Genomic DNA, 18,119 nt, shown 5'->3' on the forward strand with positions numbered 1-18,119 from the left:
GTAGAGTATGTCATCAGGTAACATCCGATTATTGTTAGACAATAATGTCAATATATCAGTTTAGAACTGAATAAATTTAAGAAAACCACTTTTATAGAAATCAAACTCATGACTTTTAACCATCCATAAAGAATAAAGAATGATTAATATTTCTAAAAATTAATCTTAAAAATCCTCATGAAATTATATGAAAATAACATGTAAATTTCACCTTACTTTCTTTTATAAAAAATTCATTTTAATTTTATCCTTATTTTTTATGCTAGTTAAAAAAAGGAAACAATGACATTCGAGTTCGCCTCACGAGTCGCGTATTACAAACTCTTACCACGAGTTGCACGAAATGGCGTGGCCTTGTGGCCTTTACCAACACGAGTCAACCATCAATTTTAACAAGACTTCTAAAAAGAATAAATTAGAGAATAATTACATCAATCTAATTAATCAAGCTAATCTCTATTGTATCACGTTTGGTACTATTTATAACCGAAATTCGACACTAAGTATGATCATAAGTAGTGTTAAAACACTTATCAAAGAAAACGCATAATATGCAACTAATACGTCAAAGAGCACAAAGACAAACATCGTCAGTACCAAACATAGGAATATGGGACGTGGTGGATTGTGGAATCGAAACTCAGTAAGAAATGAAGGTGTTTCTAAATTCCGAAAGAGAAGGGAAAAAAAGAAAAGAAACACGTACTAGTTTCTCAGTAATGGTTGTCTGCCTTCATAAGAAATCTCCAAAGCAATAGAGGTTATTGAGGATTATTTCTACAAAGAATGATCCAGCAGTAAAAGAGCCTCTTACATTGACTCTCTTACTAAACAAAATCTCAAACTGACTCAAAAAAACCATAATTTTATAAGGAAAAACAAAATCCAATAGCAAAAAAGATGTTTAATTTCCTCAACTCCTCTGGTAAATTGGAACCCCTAGCCATAAATAAAACTGCACATTGTGGGGAGTCTTTTGTTTTCCTTTTGAAAGGATCACACACATGGATCTTTAAAGAGACTCTACTCATGTCTCTTAGCAAAAAGCTGTTGATGAAAAGTTTCTATTGTGTTCTCCTTTATTACAGCCTAATTAGCAGGTCTTTGTTTCAGAATATACTGTCTTCATTCCCTTCATGGGTTTTGTTCTAAACTGAGGTTTAATATGTCCATTTCGATGTGTATGAGACCCAGACACCACCATTGTTTCCAATCAATTTTCTGCACTCACGAGAATGACATGCTCATGAGGTTCAGATGAATAATGGGTGCTCCGGGCAGGCGGTTCAGATGATAATAGAACCAACTTTACATGCTCCCGTGACGCTACCTCTTTCCATCCTGCAAAATTGAGGCACTTAAGAATCAGATGATGCAAATACAGCTGCCAAACATTCACGTTTACAGTTGCAAGCAAGGCCTATGAATGGTGAACCTAAGTTACAAATATGATCACTATGATTAGAGGTGGCAACTTCAATCATTTATTCATAACTGATTCAATTTGGATTATGTTTTATTTCTAATTACTAATGGGTCAAACATATTAAATTATAATAAAGTTAGTCAAAACTTAACAGGACCACAGGGTTTATACAGGTCAAAGTCATCTAAAGTGTATTTTTAACTCAAGGAGCTTCCTAAATCCTTATATCCGTAAACCATAGTGGTTTCATATAAAAGTTAGAAATGGACAGAAGAAGTGGTTCAGTGTCAATCGGGCCTGATCTGATTCACAATTCTAAAATTTACTTCATAAATCAACTACCCATTTCGACTCGTTATCGTACCCACCCATTTTCCCACCTTTAATATTGATCATAAAAAACCTTCTTATTGATAGGTGGTTTGTATCTCAAATGTTTCTATTTAAGAAGTCTTCATTGTTAAATGAGCACATGACGAAGTGAGTACATACTTTGTGCGAGGAAAGCTTTAGCTGCATGAATAGTGAGTGGCATTCCTTCCTGCTTACCCCGATCTTCCATTTGTGGATGAAAATTGCTTGTTCCCTTACTATCATTTCCATTTAACTCGCATGAATCATGAGGACTCATGGTAGGTAAGGTTTTGGCAGGTTCTTTATCTGGTGTTGTATTGCCTCCCAATACACCTCTGCTGCTGCTCTCTGCCAATTGATATGCGTTGCAACTTTCTTGAGCTTCAGCCAAAGTATTGACCTTATGCTGCTGACCTGGACACTTTCTCACTGTCACCGATATGGAACCAATCATCAGCTCACAGTTGTTCTGATCAGTTTGATTAATTGAGTCATTTTGTACTCTCGTTTTTACAAACTCGCCACCACTATATTCGGATTTATGCTTCTTGGCCCAAACTTTACTACCACTACCAACAGCTGCCCTTTGTTCCTTGTGCTTGTGTGCTTGTTCCCGTTTAAAATTGTGAGCAAATTGAAAGTTGTTTCGTCTGCTTTTTTGCGAATTTGGCACCTGCCATCGAGCCACATAATGCTGAAGACCATTCTTGTGAACCTTTTGGTGCTTGATCTTCCGACTAGTGACATAATCTGAACGATCAACGGTTGACCCACCATGAGCTCCAACATCCATGTCATTCTCACTGTTTGATGGCTCAATGGTCTCAAGAGGCATGCAGCTTTCATCTGGAATAGAAGAATCAACCTCAACAGACGACTGAGGACTAGAAGCTTCTGTAGAAGCATTAGAGAGATCTACCTTCAACTGATCCCTTACTCTCTGTTCCTTCTGCCGAAGCTTTCTTTGTCGTTTCCTTTCTAACAGCTGAGTTTGCCTGTATCCACAAGGACAAGAAAGGAGTTAAAACGGGCAAGCCGAATACACGGCCTCTCGGTGCCTGGAAGAGAATGGTTTTATTAAGCCGCAAGCATGTTGGGTATATATGCATATATAGATCAATTCATGTCTCTACATATCAAGTGAAAAATAAGATCATGCTACACAGGGGTAATAAGCAGAAAGATTATGACATTTTCCTGGTTGACTGTGTTGGATTGATTAATTTCAACCCAGTGATAGCATATCTCCAACAACTTAAACAGATAAACAAACAATGTAAAAAATAAATTACAAAAAAGGTGGTCAGATAGGTTGCATGGGTCAAAGGATTTGAAGCCTCCAAAAGTCTATTTTTAATGCATAAAACCTCCAGTACTACTTTATTTAATTAAAAGAAACTATATTCTCGTTGAAATACCACTATCTGCTTATATTTTTTATTTTAATCACAGAACAATAATATTTCCGTGCACATATATAGCACATTAAATTTTTATTTAAAAGAATAACAAAATTTGGACATAAATTAGATTATTAGTGCAGATAAAGCGTGCTAATTTGTACACAACTCATATATGTACTTCACTACTTCAGAAATAGCACAGAGTGGTCAAAGATGAAAGCAGTGACCACATACCTTTTCTGGGCAGCTTCCTCCTCTTCAAAAAGTAACTTCTGGCATCTTAATGCTTCGGCATCTTTGTCTGCAAGGCATGCCTTCACCTGATAACAATCAAGAAGTGGGAAGAACGATTCATCAGTAACGATTCAAGATATATTTTAACACTTCCATTCTCCAGATGTCATATTTACTATGTTTCTATACTTGGTATGTTAACATCTACGTACCCCACAGATATTTGATAAAAAATTTTAAGTTTAAGCAAAACAAACATCAACAAAACGCGAAATACTATTTAAAAAACTCAGGCAGTCATGGTAAGGCACTATTAAACTAAGTAATATATGTGAAAAACTCAAATTTATAGATTTTCAGTTAGGTTTTTTTCTAAAAATTTTAAAAATCATGACCACTACTTTATATAATAATGAGTTATTTGCAATATTGGTCCCTATGGTTTTTTCATATTTGCAATGGGGGTCCCTTTTTGAGTTGACTAGCAATGGAGGTCCCTTTGGTATTGTATGAAATAACGATACTGCCCCTACACGTGAGGGCCACGTGGAGACTTGGGACACTTGTTAACAATTCAGTTAAAAATGGACCAATCTTGCAAAAAAATCTCAAAACAGGGACCCCCATTGCAACGATAATTGAAAAGAGACCCCCATTGCTAAACTCTACAAACCACAGGGACCAATCTTGCAATTAACTCTATAATAATATATACCAAATCAACACTATGATTAAATGTTTTGAACAGTATTACAAATCGACCGTTGGAATTCTGGTTTGCTTTCCAAAACAAGATCGCATTTGAATACCACGTACTAACTTCGAGCAAAGATCTTTATTAAAATCTTTTCAAAGTGAAAAAAAGATCTGTAACAAAAGCTAAGCAGCTTGACTAAAAAACTTGGCTAAGAAACAATTTACTACATAATTCTAGCTTCCAAAATCGAGAGTTGACTTTAAAAAAGTCATGGCCGTGTTCATTTAAAACCCCTAGCTTAGGTCGCTTATGTTCATTGTAAATCACTAAGAAAATTATGATTCCTCCAACAAAATCAAAGAATGACAACCTTGTATCTTAAGTCATAACTTGTATTAAATACTTAACAGCTCATTTAAAAATTTGGTTCGCCAAGAAATTGTATGGTCCAACTTAAATGAAAAAACTATGGTAGGGGGTGCTCCTCAGAAAAAGACCAGGACCAAACAGAAACCGGAAAAATGAAAATTATGAAACTAAGAACTGCACTGGTCTGAAATGGTATGGCAGCATCCGGTTCCAGTTTAGAAACAGTTCACTCCCAAACTGGGATGACCTAATATGAACTGTAGGTTCTATAGTTAAACAATGAAATATGTAGAACTAGAAGACATAAGTTAAGTTCTGGTTCTGGACTGCACAGGTCATGAAACCAAATACAGTCAGTACCAGTTGAGTGCAACTCCAGATCAATGTTTGCATAACCTATAGTCTAAATAGTTTTGCTACCCCTTCAGAATGCCAAATTAGCATGGTACAGAATATTTTAATAGCAACCTGTTTACTAGTAAATGAGAATATGAGAATATACCAATTTCTGTTCAAGAAGAAAACTTGTGCAAGCAATTAAGTTTTTCATCTCAAGGGCAATCTTCCCCGGTTCCCCATCAAAAACATACTTTTGCAATGATTCGGCACTTCCGGCACATAAAAATGTTCTCTCGCTGGCATCATCAAGTATGCTAAACAATTCCTGGGAAGTAATTGTGAGCCTTGAAGGTCTGCCTTGGATAATATCCTGCAAATGATTCAAAAGAATACCCAAGAATCCAAGATATCAAGCCAATGACAAGAATCAAATAAAAGCAGCAAATAAATAAAAACAACCAGGTAAAGTAAGAAAATAATAGCATTATATATATATATATAACAGCTTACCACAAGAGCAGAGCCAGCTCTGAGGTAAGTTTGAGGAAGCGATAGAAAAAGTGTTTTCCGCAAAGTAGCTGAAAGATTCTTAACAATGGAAGAGCCTGGAACTTCCTAAAAGGAAGAAAAAAGTAAAAGTGCTTAGGAAAAATGAAAATGATGTTCTAATATGGAGATAGTCCATTACTCCAATCTATAAAATAGGAAGGCAGGCTAAGTAAGAAATCTTCACTATACGTGGCGTCACAACGGTTAAAGTTTATGTAGACCAGGTTGAAACAGATTAAATTAATTGACCCATTTTTGAAATTAGTCATTTAAGAAGCAGAAAACCAAAACAATCATTGTGGTGGCTAGTTCAGCGCATATTAGCACCCAAAAGCAGACTTGAAAAAGGGAAAACAACTGGATCAATACCTCCAGATTAACATCCTTAAAAGACATAATTTCCTTAGCTTCCTCATATGAGAGCTGCATAAAGCAGAATAGTGAGGATGTTAGAACTAGTATAAGACCTTCTCAGATATACACCAAGGCTCTTACCTTATCCCAAAATGCTCCTAGTAAATCACGGTACTTCTGAGGATCCTGATAAATGAAAGTGAATGCAACATATTAGAACACAAACTTTGTGGTTAAAAGAAATAATACCATGGATACTCAAATGGAAAGATATTCAACATTTACATGACCAAAGGAAGAAAGAAACAGATACTAGAAAAAATAATTAGAAAACTTAAGTGAGAGAGAGAAACCTTATAAAAGTTCAGAGACCGGCGATGCACCCGTGTATGTCTCCGGTAGTTAATCGGTGAAAAGAAATCGCGAGCACATTTATCACATTTCTGCATCTGAACTTTTGTAGGAGCAAGCAAGGGCCAACCAGAGAGATCTGCACAGTAAGACACTCTCAGATTAGCCTTCATAGGCCAAATGGTAGGTAACAAGTGAAACTGCTTCATGTTGAAACAGGCTGGGTCGGGTAACTTTGACCCACAAATGCTTTTGTAAATTTTTAAAATAATGAGGAATTATTCATTATCACAACCCTGATATTAATATATTAGAAGTCTAAATTTATATTTAAACTATATGGGAGATTCGATGCATTAGAACATATTACATACTTTGGGTGACTTTCAACTCATTCCAATTACTTAAGATGTTCCCTTGCTATAAAAAAATTAAAAACTATTTGACCCATCTGAGAATAAAAACAAAGCCCAAATGGATCCCTTCATATATAGATAGTATGGTACGTCACTACTGCTTCTCACCAAAGACGATACCTTTGAATGCTTACTTGCTTTAAGGGAAATGTAGCTGATGCAGGTGACCCGTAACCTGACCCACAATATCCTTTATTAAAATAAAATAATCTTTTTATATTATTTGTTATCTTTTAATTTTGTAAGTTATATTTTTAAATTATAGATTGATTGATTTCCTATTTTAGTGATGTTAGGTTTAATATAAATAGGGATTCTAGTTATTGTAAAATTCAGCTGAATTATTGTTACTCTTATAAGAATATTGACGGTTTGTCAACGGTTTTTGATCTTTTGGTTAATCTTTAGTCTTGAGCCATTTGATTGCACTTCTAAACTGCATCAGTTGGTATCAGAGCTCAGGTTGATTCAAATGGCTCTATGTGAAGAGAAGTACCTTTCTTCTCGCAGATTCGCCGACCGAGGCAGTGAAGAGGGTGTTTTCTATTCACGTGCCCATGGAGATCGTTTCTACCGCAATCGTAGATTCGTCGTCGGAGGCAACGAGATGGTAGGCCGTGATCCATGGGATATATTTCAGATCAAACAACTTCGGAAACGAGTCCGAGATCTTGAAATACAACGCGAGATTAAGCAAATCCGGAAAAGGATTCAATATCTCGCGCTGCAACGGGAGACAAAGAAGGAAACCGAATCGAGATACGTCGTCCGGCACGATGTGAACGAGGAGGAGGAGTACCCTTCTTTTGATTCCAACCCCCGGTTCTTTGAACCAATCTATCCGCTTTTTGTAGAAGAAGAGACTCCAAGATTTGATGAAGATGAGGAGTTTGGCTATGCTTTTCCTCCTGTGTTTGATACGTATGATGAAGAGGAGTTTAGCTACGATTCTCCTCCTGTATTTGATACGTATGAAGAAGAGATTTCATCATATATCTATCATGTGTCACCTATGTTTGATGAATATGAGGATGAAGAAGAGTTTTCGTCAGTTGGTGATGATTCGCTAAACATGGTGGCTGTGGGTGGTGATGAGTTTGTTAGATGTCGTGAATCTGTTTTGGAAGTGTCGATTTTTGAGCCAATATTTACATGGAATGGAGATAATCTATATCATGATTATGGGTTGCCTTTTAATTTGGAGATTTCATATAAAAAGTCGGTTGCACAAAATATCAGTGATGATTTAATAAACAAATATGAGAACTTGAGTGGTAGAAATATATGGGGTTATGAAAATATTATTATGAGTTCAAAAGAACTAAAGTTTGACAAAGTGAATACAACCACCGTTATATTTGGTATTGATCCACACGAGTACAATTTTAAGATTACATCAATTGATAAAAGTTTTGTAAGAGATTGTGCTGTATCTTTTGTTCTACACCAACCACATCTAAGTTTGACCAAGACTTTGTGATGCAGAAACAACCCCCGGCCATTTCCGCATAATTACTCGGCTCGTGTTTTTATTAATTGAAGCTCAGCAAGCAACTAAATTCCCTTTGATGTCTCATTATAGGGTTATACTCGCTGATGGCATCAACACAAGTACTTCTTGCTATGTGCTCATGAGTTAAGACGAAACCAGTCCAAAACTATTATACTTACTGAACTCGTGCTGATAATAAGTCGAGTACTGAAGTTATGCAACAAAATCAAGTGTTGCTGGTCTTAAAGTTCATCAATGATGGAACTAGTTTTGATCAGCAACAAGCCTTGCTAAAACAACTTCAGCTCATAACGAGCTCATAACAACCAGTGAACTGGTAAGCACCAGATGCAACCAGCAAGTGTCCAGAACAACGATGAATGAACTGGACAGCACCAGATGTGATCAGTGAGTGTTCAAAGCGACTAGTAACACTTTAGTGAGGAGGTTACATCAGCAGGTCGTTCCTCAGCAAGTATTTATAAGTGACACTAGCCACAAATGGGTGATCAGTGCTTTATTTAAGTTATACTTCAGCGAGCATCCACCAATGAACTTAACAGCTATGTTTCAGTTGCACACTAGTGAAGACTCGACAGTCAAAGCTCCAGTAACTTGCTCCAGTCACAAGGCTTCAGACATGGGTTCCAGTTTTACTTCAGTGAAGTTATCTCAGCCACACTCCAGTGAACCAGTGGACAGCTTCAGTTGATAACTCCAGTGAGTTGCTTCAGTCGAAATGCTCCAGATGGAATACTCCAGTGAGGGGTCTCCCGGTCAAGACTCCAGTAAAGCGACTCCAGGTTAAGGCTCCATTGAAGCAACTCCAGATCCATGCTCCAGTGAAGATCCTCTAGTTTACTCCAGTGACGACTCTTCAGTCCAGGCTCCAGTCAAGACCCTTCAGTAACGCGACTCCAGATCGAGGCTCCAGTAAAGACACTCCAGTGGAGCTTACCAGTGAGCACCTCCAGTCAAGATGCGCCAGTAGTAATCCACCAGGTCCACTTCAGTATGTTGTCACCTAATTACTTCCATCCAATAAGAAGTGGACACATCATAATGTTCTAGAAGCTTTTGGATAAGAATGGACATGTGGATGTGACACCTTTCCTAACGGTTTGCATGTGCCAACGGTGGGGACCATTTCTAAGAGAATAATTCTAGAAGCTGCATATGCCCTTTTCTATTGGTTGTCTAAAGTAGCGGTGGTCCTTGATTTCTATGACAGCCTTTTATTTCTTTTATTATTGTATTTCTTTAATTCTAAAAAATAGCATTAGTGGCTATAAATAAAGGTTCATTTCTCATTGTAAGGGAGATTATGTTGATATGAATGAAATTAATAGAGCAGCCTCTATTTCTTGCAAAATCTTCATTTACCTTTATAGATCTTTGATCTTGGTGGTTTGGAGTGATCCCTTTATCTATATTTGTGGTGGTTCGTCTTTTATCAAATATAGTGGTGAAATCTTAAATCTTCGATTCCTTTATCTGTGTTTGTGGTGGCTAGACCTTTATCAAACATAGTGGTGGGTTGGAGTGTTTCCTTTATCCTTGATTCCGGTGGCTTAGCCTTTACGAATCTTGGTGGTGAATTCTTTATCTATCCTTTTATTTTATTGTCTTGTTTCTTGTTTATTTCATAAAATCTAGAAAATACAAAAATTATTTAATTCCATTTTTGTTTAATTTCCGTTGTGCTTAGTTCTTTTTCAAAGAAGGAGAGAATGATGCGGGTGACCCGTAACCTGACCCACAATATCCTTTATTAAAATAAAATAATCCTTTTATATTATTTGTTATCTTTTAATTTTGTAAGTTATATTTTTCAATTATAGATTGATTTGTTTCCTATTTTAGTGATGTTAGGTTTAATATAAATAGGGATTCTAGTTATTGTAAAATTCAGTTAAATTATTATTACTCTTATAAGAATATTGACGGTTTGTCAATGGTTTTCAGTCTTTTGGTTAATCTTTAGTCTTCAGCCATTTGATTGCGCATCTAAACTGCATTAGTAGCTTTAAAAAATTATAATATTTTGCTTAACCTTGGCACCTTAGCGGCTTAGCCCCATAAGGCTCAAATACTCATGATTCAGACAATCTATATGCAACTATTTAAGATTTTTTACAACTGAATCATGCTGAACCATAAGAAGATGTGAGCATACCTTGTTGATCCAGTTGATGAAGAAATTGTATCCACTGCATAGAACTGTCCCCCGTCCTAGAGAGCGAAAATAAGGGTTCTTTTCCAACTGATTGTCTGATAAATGTATCCAATGAATCAGCTCCTTCGTCCACTTTCATTGCATCTAAACTACTGGTGCCCAAAAATTTTGCAACAGGCATCTAAGCTAACTTATTAAATACTCTGCAAAAAAGACCTGCATAAAAAGAGTGCTCAGACTATTTCAATTAGACCAGCATCATAAATGCATTAATCCTAGAAAAGAAATATATATAGGTAAAACAGCAAATCAATAGGAATTATAATTCAAATTACTACTACAGAGAAACGATGCGATTCAGCCTCTAGCACTTAAATTTGACTATTATAAAACAATTTTCCTATTAGTAGCGGGTATAGGTGGCAATTTGGGCTGGTTGGTTGGGTGATCGGGTCAAAACGAGTTCGGGTCATATCGGGTACGGGTCAAAACGGGTTCTTTAAAAAACGGGTCAAAACGGTTCGGGTCATTTCGGGTCCAGGTGAAAACGGATCGTTATAATTTCTTGCTATTATTTTCACAAAAATAAAAAAAAATGAATTTAATCTTTCATAAATTCATATAGTACAATATATTTCAACCAATCTCTTATATTAATATAACAAGATTGTGATGATGTCATTTTATATTAAAGAAGACTTTTTAATATATCATCTTGATTTTTTATGACATCATCCAATAATAATTAAAAGTAGGCAAAAAAAAAGAATAATGCTAATCAAAATAAACATTCCTTATACTAAGTAACTTTAAATCTGGCAATAGCAATAAGTCTATCTTCATCCTCAAGACAAATGCACAGCCGATTGGACTCTTGTTTCTATTTCACCACCATTTTTTGCTCACTATACAATTTTTTTTCTTCTAAAACCTTTCTCCCTCTGGAAAATAATTGATCCACATATCTCCACCACCGCCCATTCTGGCCCGCTCATACTTCTATCTTTGCCCAATTTAATCCAAAGATTTTATAGGTGTGATTTTGAATTCACCCAAATTGAACCACTAGGATATTTACCACCACCCAATCACACCCGAAGACCATGGAAAATGATCCAAAAGACCAAAATCACTCAATAATTTACTTTTGGGCAACTATTGCCAGCTCTAGTAGCGGGGAACAAACAATGTTCTTTAATACACAGAATGTGCTCATCAAAGAGACATACACCTTACAAAAACTGGAACTTTATGCATGTGATACAGTATATATATATAGAGAGAGAAATAATCAATTAGTAGAGCAGTTGAATAAGTGATAAGTTTCAAAGCCTGGAATATAAACCAGGAACTAGTTTCAAATCTCTTGTCGAGCCTCCATACTGCTAGACACTCATATCAATGTCCACAAGATTCACATGAAAATTAAGGAAACAAATTTGCAAATTAACTTCATGGGTTACCCCTGGCCGCAATGGCATCAGGTCAACAATTTAATGGATGTTGCTATAACGGGCACCAAGCTACCTATCTAGTAAAGATGATGAACGTCGTACATGCTTAGCGAACGTTAGCACCTGATTAGCTGGGAAATCGATTTTTGCAAAATGATGGCTTATTTATTACTTCGAACACGGTCGTAAATTGGTCATATTTCTGGTTGGGGATAGGTTTATTACTTAGTTGGAGTCTGAGTTTTGTTTTTGGGTTCATGGTCCATATATGGTAATGTTGAATATGGTCAAGTGGGTCGATCTTATGTGATTGCTCACACCTTGTAATATGTTCTATCTGTTAGTGTATATAATATTTACCAGGAGCTGCTCCTGGAGTCCTGGTTACCCCAAAAAAAACGAAATATTAGATTAAAGAACAACAAATCAACTATTGAATAGACTATCGCATTTTTAAAAGAAATCAATAGATTAGTGACATTATATTAATAGTGACAACCTATAATGGAGATGGATCAAGGAAATGAAAGATGCAGAGCAAAGGTGAACTGACATACTATCAAAGGGGCAATACCTTATACTCGTAACAACCAATGCTCGCTATTGCCAAGTCCTGACTTGTGAAATATCTTGATTTTTAAGTATATTTTCCTCTCTATGCGTACTAGAATCATGCACACGTGATGCTTGACAATACATCATTATATAGTTTCTTCAGCGAGGATGGTCGGTTGGTGGGATTACGACGCTCAGCTTTGCCAACGGCCGTTTTTGTGTGGTGGTCGGTGTTGCTGATGTTAGAAAGGCGTGATATTATGGTATGAATTAATTTATATTTACTAATGTCCATTTTAGTTAATCAAATATATGATTCCTATTTTTTAATTAAGATTCTTTCATTTAATTATTATATATGCTTAGGAAGAAAATAGTTAATTTCTTGCACTTAAAGTTTCAAATTCTGAGACAAAATGCCAAATCCTTTATAGATATAGAAGGTAGACACGTTAACTAAAAGTTTATTCGATTTAAAAGACCCTGTGGCTATTATTATTTTTATTCATTAAAGGTGTCCCATAATCACAAAAAAGGGTCCCCACATTAACCAACTCTGGTTCTTAGCAAAGCTCAGGTGAGATGGATAGAACTGACACCTAAGAATACTTTTTAAGAAACCATGTACAGAAACCAAAGAGTGTAGAAAGCTTCTCCATAGATTAACTCCTTTCATCAGATCACATCATTCACTACCAAACAATATAAAATGAAGAAAGTAAACCACTAAATCCCAACGTAAATGAGATGGTAAAGCATTATGGCAAGAAGTAAATATGTGTGGGAAGGGATAATAACAGAACGGATAATGCTAATACTATTCAAAGTTGATTCCTTTTGTATTTTCACATTTGTCTTTACAAGATAAATGCATCACCTCAGGTGCATTGGAATGATCAAGCAAATTGGTATTAAAGGAAGGTCGTCACCCTAAACAAAGAGCTACAGCAGACACTTCTGCAGCTCATGTTTTCATGTCTCCTAGGGTGCAATACGATATTTATGTACATACGAATAAGGGTCAGGCCAATAACACAAAGCGATAAAATACATTTGACTAATCTAAATCACCTGGATAATATTGAAGTTGAAGGCAAAAATTTCCCTTTCTTTTATTTCGTAGACACTTCTTAATTTTTCCTGCCCGTTTTACTATAGCAAGCAAACACGGTACCTCTCCATGTACGCCCAACAATTCCACAACTTAATCGATCCTCATTTTCTACAAAAATGGAGAGGTACCATGTTTGTTTTACAAAATCAAACCTCATTTTCTACAACTCCATATATTTGTGCTTTTAAGTGAGAAACACATTACCATGTTTGTTTCACTAAATCAATCCTCATTTTCTACATCAAAAAAAATGTAGACAAATTAGTGAAATTTGTCTACAACTAAATGCAACCCTAATGATTCTATTCTCCAATATCACTAAAAGATCAAATATTTTGAGTCACATTCTAACATTCTTCAACTGTCATGTGACAACTCGTAGTTTATTAACATCGGGTTAGTCTTAATCTAATTTAAGCTTAGTCATTATCATAATCTTGTCTAAATTAGACGGTCATATAAGTGGAAATTTTTAGACGATAAGACTTTTGGCTTGGTTCATTTAGACGTGTCCTAATGACGTAAACTATTAGCTATCTAGTTGAATGCCCAGTCTTAAAAATAACTTTAAATGAATATTTAAAGGTTATGTCTTGTACAAAATAAATAGACCGTCTAGACTTAATATTTTAAAGTTTACTTTGACGGAATTTTATTGACTTTTCTTAACTTAAATAACACGAGGAAAATACCTTTACTTTAAATTATAACCTTTTAGTCATACGGTATTTAATCGTAAGCATTTTACCAAATTAAGGGTACAAAAATATCATATTTAGGTCACATGGGCCGGTTCTCTTGTTTGTGGCAGGAAAACAAAACACCAAAGCCCCCTTTTTTTTCCTTGTTATTGATTGATCACACACACACAAAAACTCACACACACAAAAGCTTTTCTCCTCCTCCTCAATCAGTTATACAAAGGGGAAATCAAGGAAAAATATATTTAATTGTTCTAATAATAATAATCTTCTTGAAAGCATCATCATCGTCATTTTTATCTTCTTGCTTTCTTTTCAAGAACACCAAAAGAATTTGTAAGTAAACCATTTTCTTTAGACTTTGACTTTTATAAATTTAATCATATGATTTAATTTCATTTATGTTGATTGAATTAGATAGCCTTGAAAATGAAAAGAGTTTTGGGTTGTTGTTGTTAGATGAAATTTTACTAGAAATAGGTTTTGGAAATCAAAAGAGTTGAAATGGTATATGGTTAGCGAAATGGATTGTTATCAGGTCCTTTGAACACGTAATAGTTGTTATATTGAAAAGACTTCGATTATAAAATGATTTGGTTTGCGGAAAAAGGTCGAAAAATGAGTTTTTTTGTTTCGATCAGGTCATGCCTCGCGCCGCGAGGTTCTGTACAGTTTGACATTTTCATATTTTTGATAACTTTAACACTTGAACTTTGTTTACATGGATTAGTACTTGAGCCTACATTTTAATGTCAATGTCAATGACATTAGAAACTAAAGTCGAATAAAATGGACGTTTAAATCACACTCTTGGTCGTGGCATTCTAGGGTTGATAGCTAAGTAGTTATACATAGGAAACTTGACGTCATGAGATTTGATCCTCACCATTGGTACTCATATCCTAGGTTTTGGATAGACGTGGAGACTAGACTGCTCATTTTCTCAAGCTACTCATACTTTTAGCTCGTTGATCGCTAAGCTGAGTTTATGGCGCCCTTTTTCCTTTTTACTTTGGGCCTGAAAAGCATGTACTGCTGTATACACGACTACTTTATAAATGATTTGTCTTTGTCTATGCCATGAGATTTGGCTACTTAAATCATTTGCCTTATGTTTGCCATGTTGACGGCTGTCTGAAAATGTGTATACATGTCTTATGAAATTTTGTTCTATATGACTTAGACTTGCCATGTTGTCGGCTGACTAACTGTTTATGTGTTTGACAGACTAAAATGTTCCCCTTATGTAGTTATTAACATTATGAGATCCTAATGGTTGTCTTGTCAGCTTTCGTATCTGACTGTCATAATTCTGGTCCGCACCCCACTTTAGACGGGAAACCCTGTGCGAGGCATATTAGTCATATTGTCGGACTTAGGTCTGGACTGTCATTATATATTGTCGGATTTTGCTCCCGGCTGTCTTGTCTTAAATAACTACAGGTAATTGTGTATTTTCAATGACGACTAAACTTTGGTCAAACACACTGTAAACTCACCAACTATTTCGATAGTTGATCCTCTCAAATTTCATGCTTTTCAGGTAACCAACAGTAAGTCTTGGATCATCTTGGCATTATAGGGTCATTCTTTTGACTTTGGACGTATAATTAGTGTCAGACATTGGAGGACTATTATGTTCTTAGTTCTAATTGTACTAGACGGTCCAAATATTTATCTTGTATTCAGTGGGCCCAATTCCATATATGGATGACTTGTATCCGTATTCTGGGGTCCACATTTGAACGATTGTACTTGTATTAGACTTGTATTTGGTATTAAATGGATGTAATTTCTATTAGCCTATGGTTAGTACGCAATTATATGTTAACCCTGTATTTCCGCTACAACGGGGTGTGACACGTCAAATCCATCAGCATGCCAAAAAAACGTACTAAAATAAAAACAGAACAAGGCCATACAATGACCTAATCAAAATAATGTCTGAACAGCCTTATAATCTTATATCTACACATATATCTAAATTCTACTGCAATTGCAATTTCTGTTCAAAAAAACGACAAATACTACCACCACGTGGACAATCCACATCTAAGGGAAGTTTTTAAGGCCATCAAACACCAATTGTACACACGAAACCTTCGATGCCAAATCCAACTCAATTACAACACCCTATTAAATTATGCAGAACCAAAAATCCTAGTCATTGAACAAACATGCCCTAACTGATACCGTGCTACATCAAATCGACACGTCTTGAGTATAATTATCAATTAGCAACACTTACTAGAGCTGTATAACATATACATACATCAACAAAATGTAACAAAACATTACAGACAGAATAAATAATATATATATATATATACACATAAAATCATCAAAGCAAAAACAATTGGGATAGTGCAGGATGAAATAGATCATAAACAATAATTAACAAATCTCAATTCATACGGATTCGCTTGGAGAATAACAACAATATAAATTATAATATTATATATATATATATACACACACACACATATAACGTGATCTCTGGTTAGCTACTGCAGGTAGTGATAGATACAGAGTCTACGTTAACGTACCAGTGTGTGTGTCTGAGAGAGAGGCGGTGGAGTTGAGATCTCCGGCGATCGTATGGAGTCGCAGTCGCCGGAAAATGTACAGAAATAATAATAACTAATTATTATGGAAAAAGGAAGGAATTGTGGTCGTTATGAATGATTACAGTCGGGAAATATGTAGAGGGGAATGTGAATTAAAGCAGACGAAAATAATTTTGTTAATAATTTAAATTTATAAGAGATACGAATGTCGGATCATCAAATTAAATTTCATTTTATACCGAGTATATATATATATTGCTTTTGCTTTTGGGGTCGCAGACCGGAACTGCTCATTGTGGACCGGTGACTACCTAAAGTTAAGCTTTTTATTGGTTTTGGTTTGATAGTTCGATAACTCATTAGGCTCGAATTCTAAAATGGAAAATTAGGATGGTTTAAATATTTCGAATATGTTTTTATACAAAATGATAAATCTTCCTAACAAATCCTTTTAAAAAACCTCTTAATATATCGACTTGTTAATAAATGTAATTCACTAATTCTCTTTCTTAATCTCATCTCCCTGATTTTCCACATGTCACAATATTATTAATTAGAAGGATTTGTAGGCTAATAACTTAGGAGGATTGATCAATACCCTTTTTTATACTAAGTAATTTTTATTAGAAAATTAGATTTAGATCCCGCTTAAAACGCAAGTCTGGTGAATAAATTTTGATTAAGTATTTCCGCTAAGAAGAAAGTATTAACATATAATGTTGTGTTGTAAAAGTGTATTCCAAAAAAAATGTCAGGTAGGATTGAAGGAATTCGGACGAGTTGTCCACGGTCTAGTGACCATTGTTAACATTTACCCTATATACTAAAAACCAACTTATTTTTTACCTTTTTAAAAGCTATAGGTACAACTACTTTATGCATATACTTGGTACAATTCTATAAACATAAAATACAACTTTTGACTTTTCCAGATACATTTGATTATTTGGTACAACTGTTATGGAAAAAAAATACACTTTTTCAATCCTTACAAGTTGTTAACGCAAACAACACCATATGCATCTATCGCCACTCACCAGAAAACACCGTCGGTACATCTTTTTATGCATAGTACAAATTTTCTATGCACAAGTTTACTAACTTTTCCCTGAATGTGTTTACATTCTTTTTTGCATCCGGTACACCCGACCAAATTTCCACTTCCCCAATGTCGGAAACCGTTGGCTTAAAGTACCCAGACGAGAAGCTTTTGGATAAATCAAATGCTAGAGAACAAAAGGAAACAATTTTTCTAATTAGTAGAAGATCAAATAAAATATATATGAGAAGAAATCGTAATATTATTACTTACAAAAACACTGATTATGAACAAATAAGAAGAATATAAAGCATGAACCAAAGAGTTTCCCAATAGATATGGATATAGTTACTTTAATCATCATCAATTCCTCATCGACACGTATTTCAACTTTCCAAGATTTAAGAATACAAACATCAAATAATAAATCTGAGTATGAGAAATCTGAAATCTATGAGTGTGTTTTTCTTTCTTGGTCGATCTTCATTATGTGTGTCTTTTGGAAAAGGGTAGCTGTAAAAGACGTGGA

General features: G+C 35.1%; 1 protein-coding gene across 1 annotated transcript; it reads right to left on the reverse strand.

The window, feature by feature from the left end:
• Positions 1-709: 709 nt before the first annotated feature.
• Positions 710-16,811, reverse strand: LOC122610914. Its single transcript, XM_043783871.1, has 10 exons — positions 16,531-16,811; positions 10,161-10,376; positions 6,079-6,215; positions 5,867-5,911; positions 5,741-5,794; positions 5,333-5,437; positions 4,986-5,192; positions 3,418-3,503; positions 1,919-2,775; positions 710-1,341 (listed from the first exon to the last, which is right to left on the reverse strand). Exons 2-10 carry the CDS (start codon positions 10,339-10,341, stop codon positions 1,214-1,216), a joined length of 1,800 nt encoding a protein of 599 aa, XP_043639806.1. The 5' UTR covers positions 10,342-10,376; positions 16,531-16,811; the 3' UTR covers positions 710-1,213.
• Between the last annotated feature and the right edge of the window lie 1,308 nt (positions 16,812-18,119).

The sequence above is a fragment of the Erigeron canadensis genome, chromosome 1, assembly GCF_010389155.1.
Source record: "Erigeron canadensis isolate Cc75 chromosome 1, C_canadensis_v1, whole genome shotgun sequence".
Lineage (NCBI taxonomy): Eukaryota > Viridiplantae > Streptophyta > Magnoliopsida > Asterales > Asteraceae > Erigeron > Erigeron canadensis.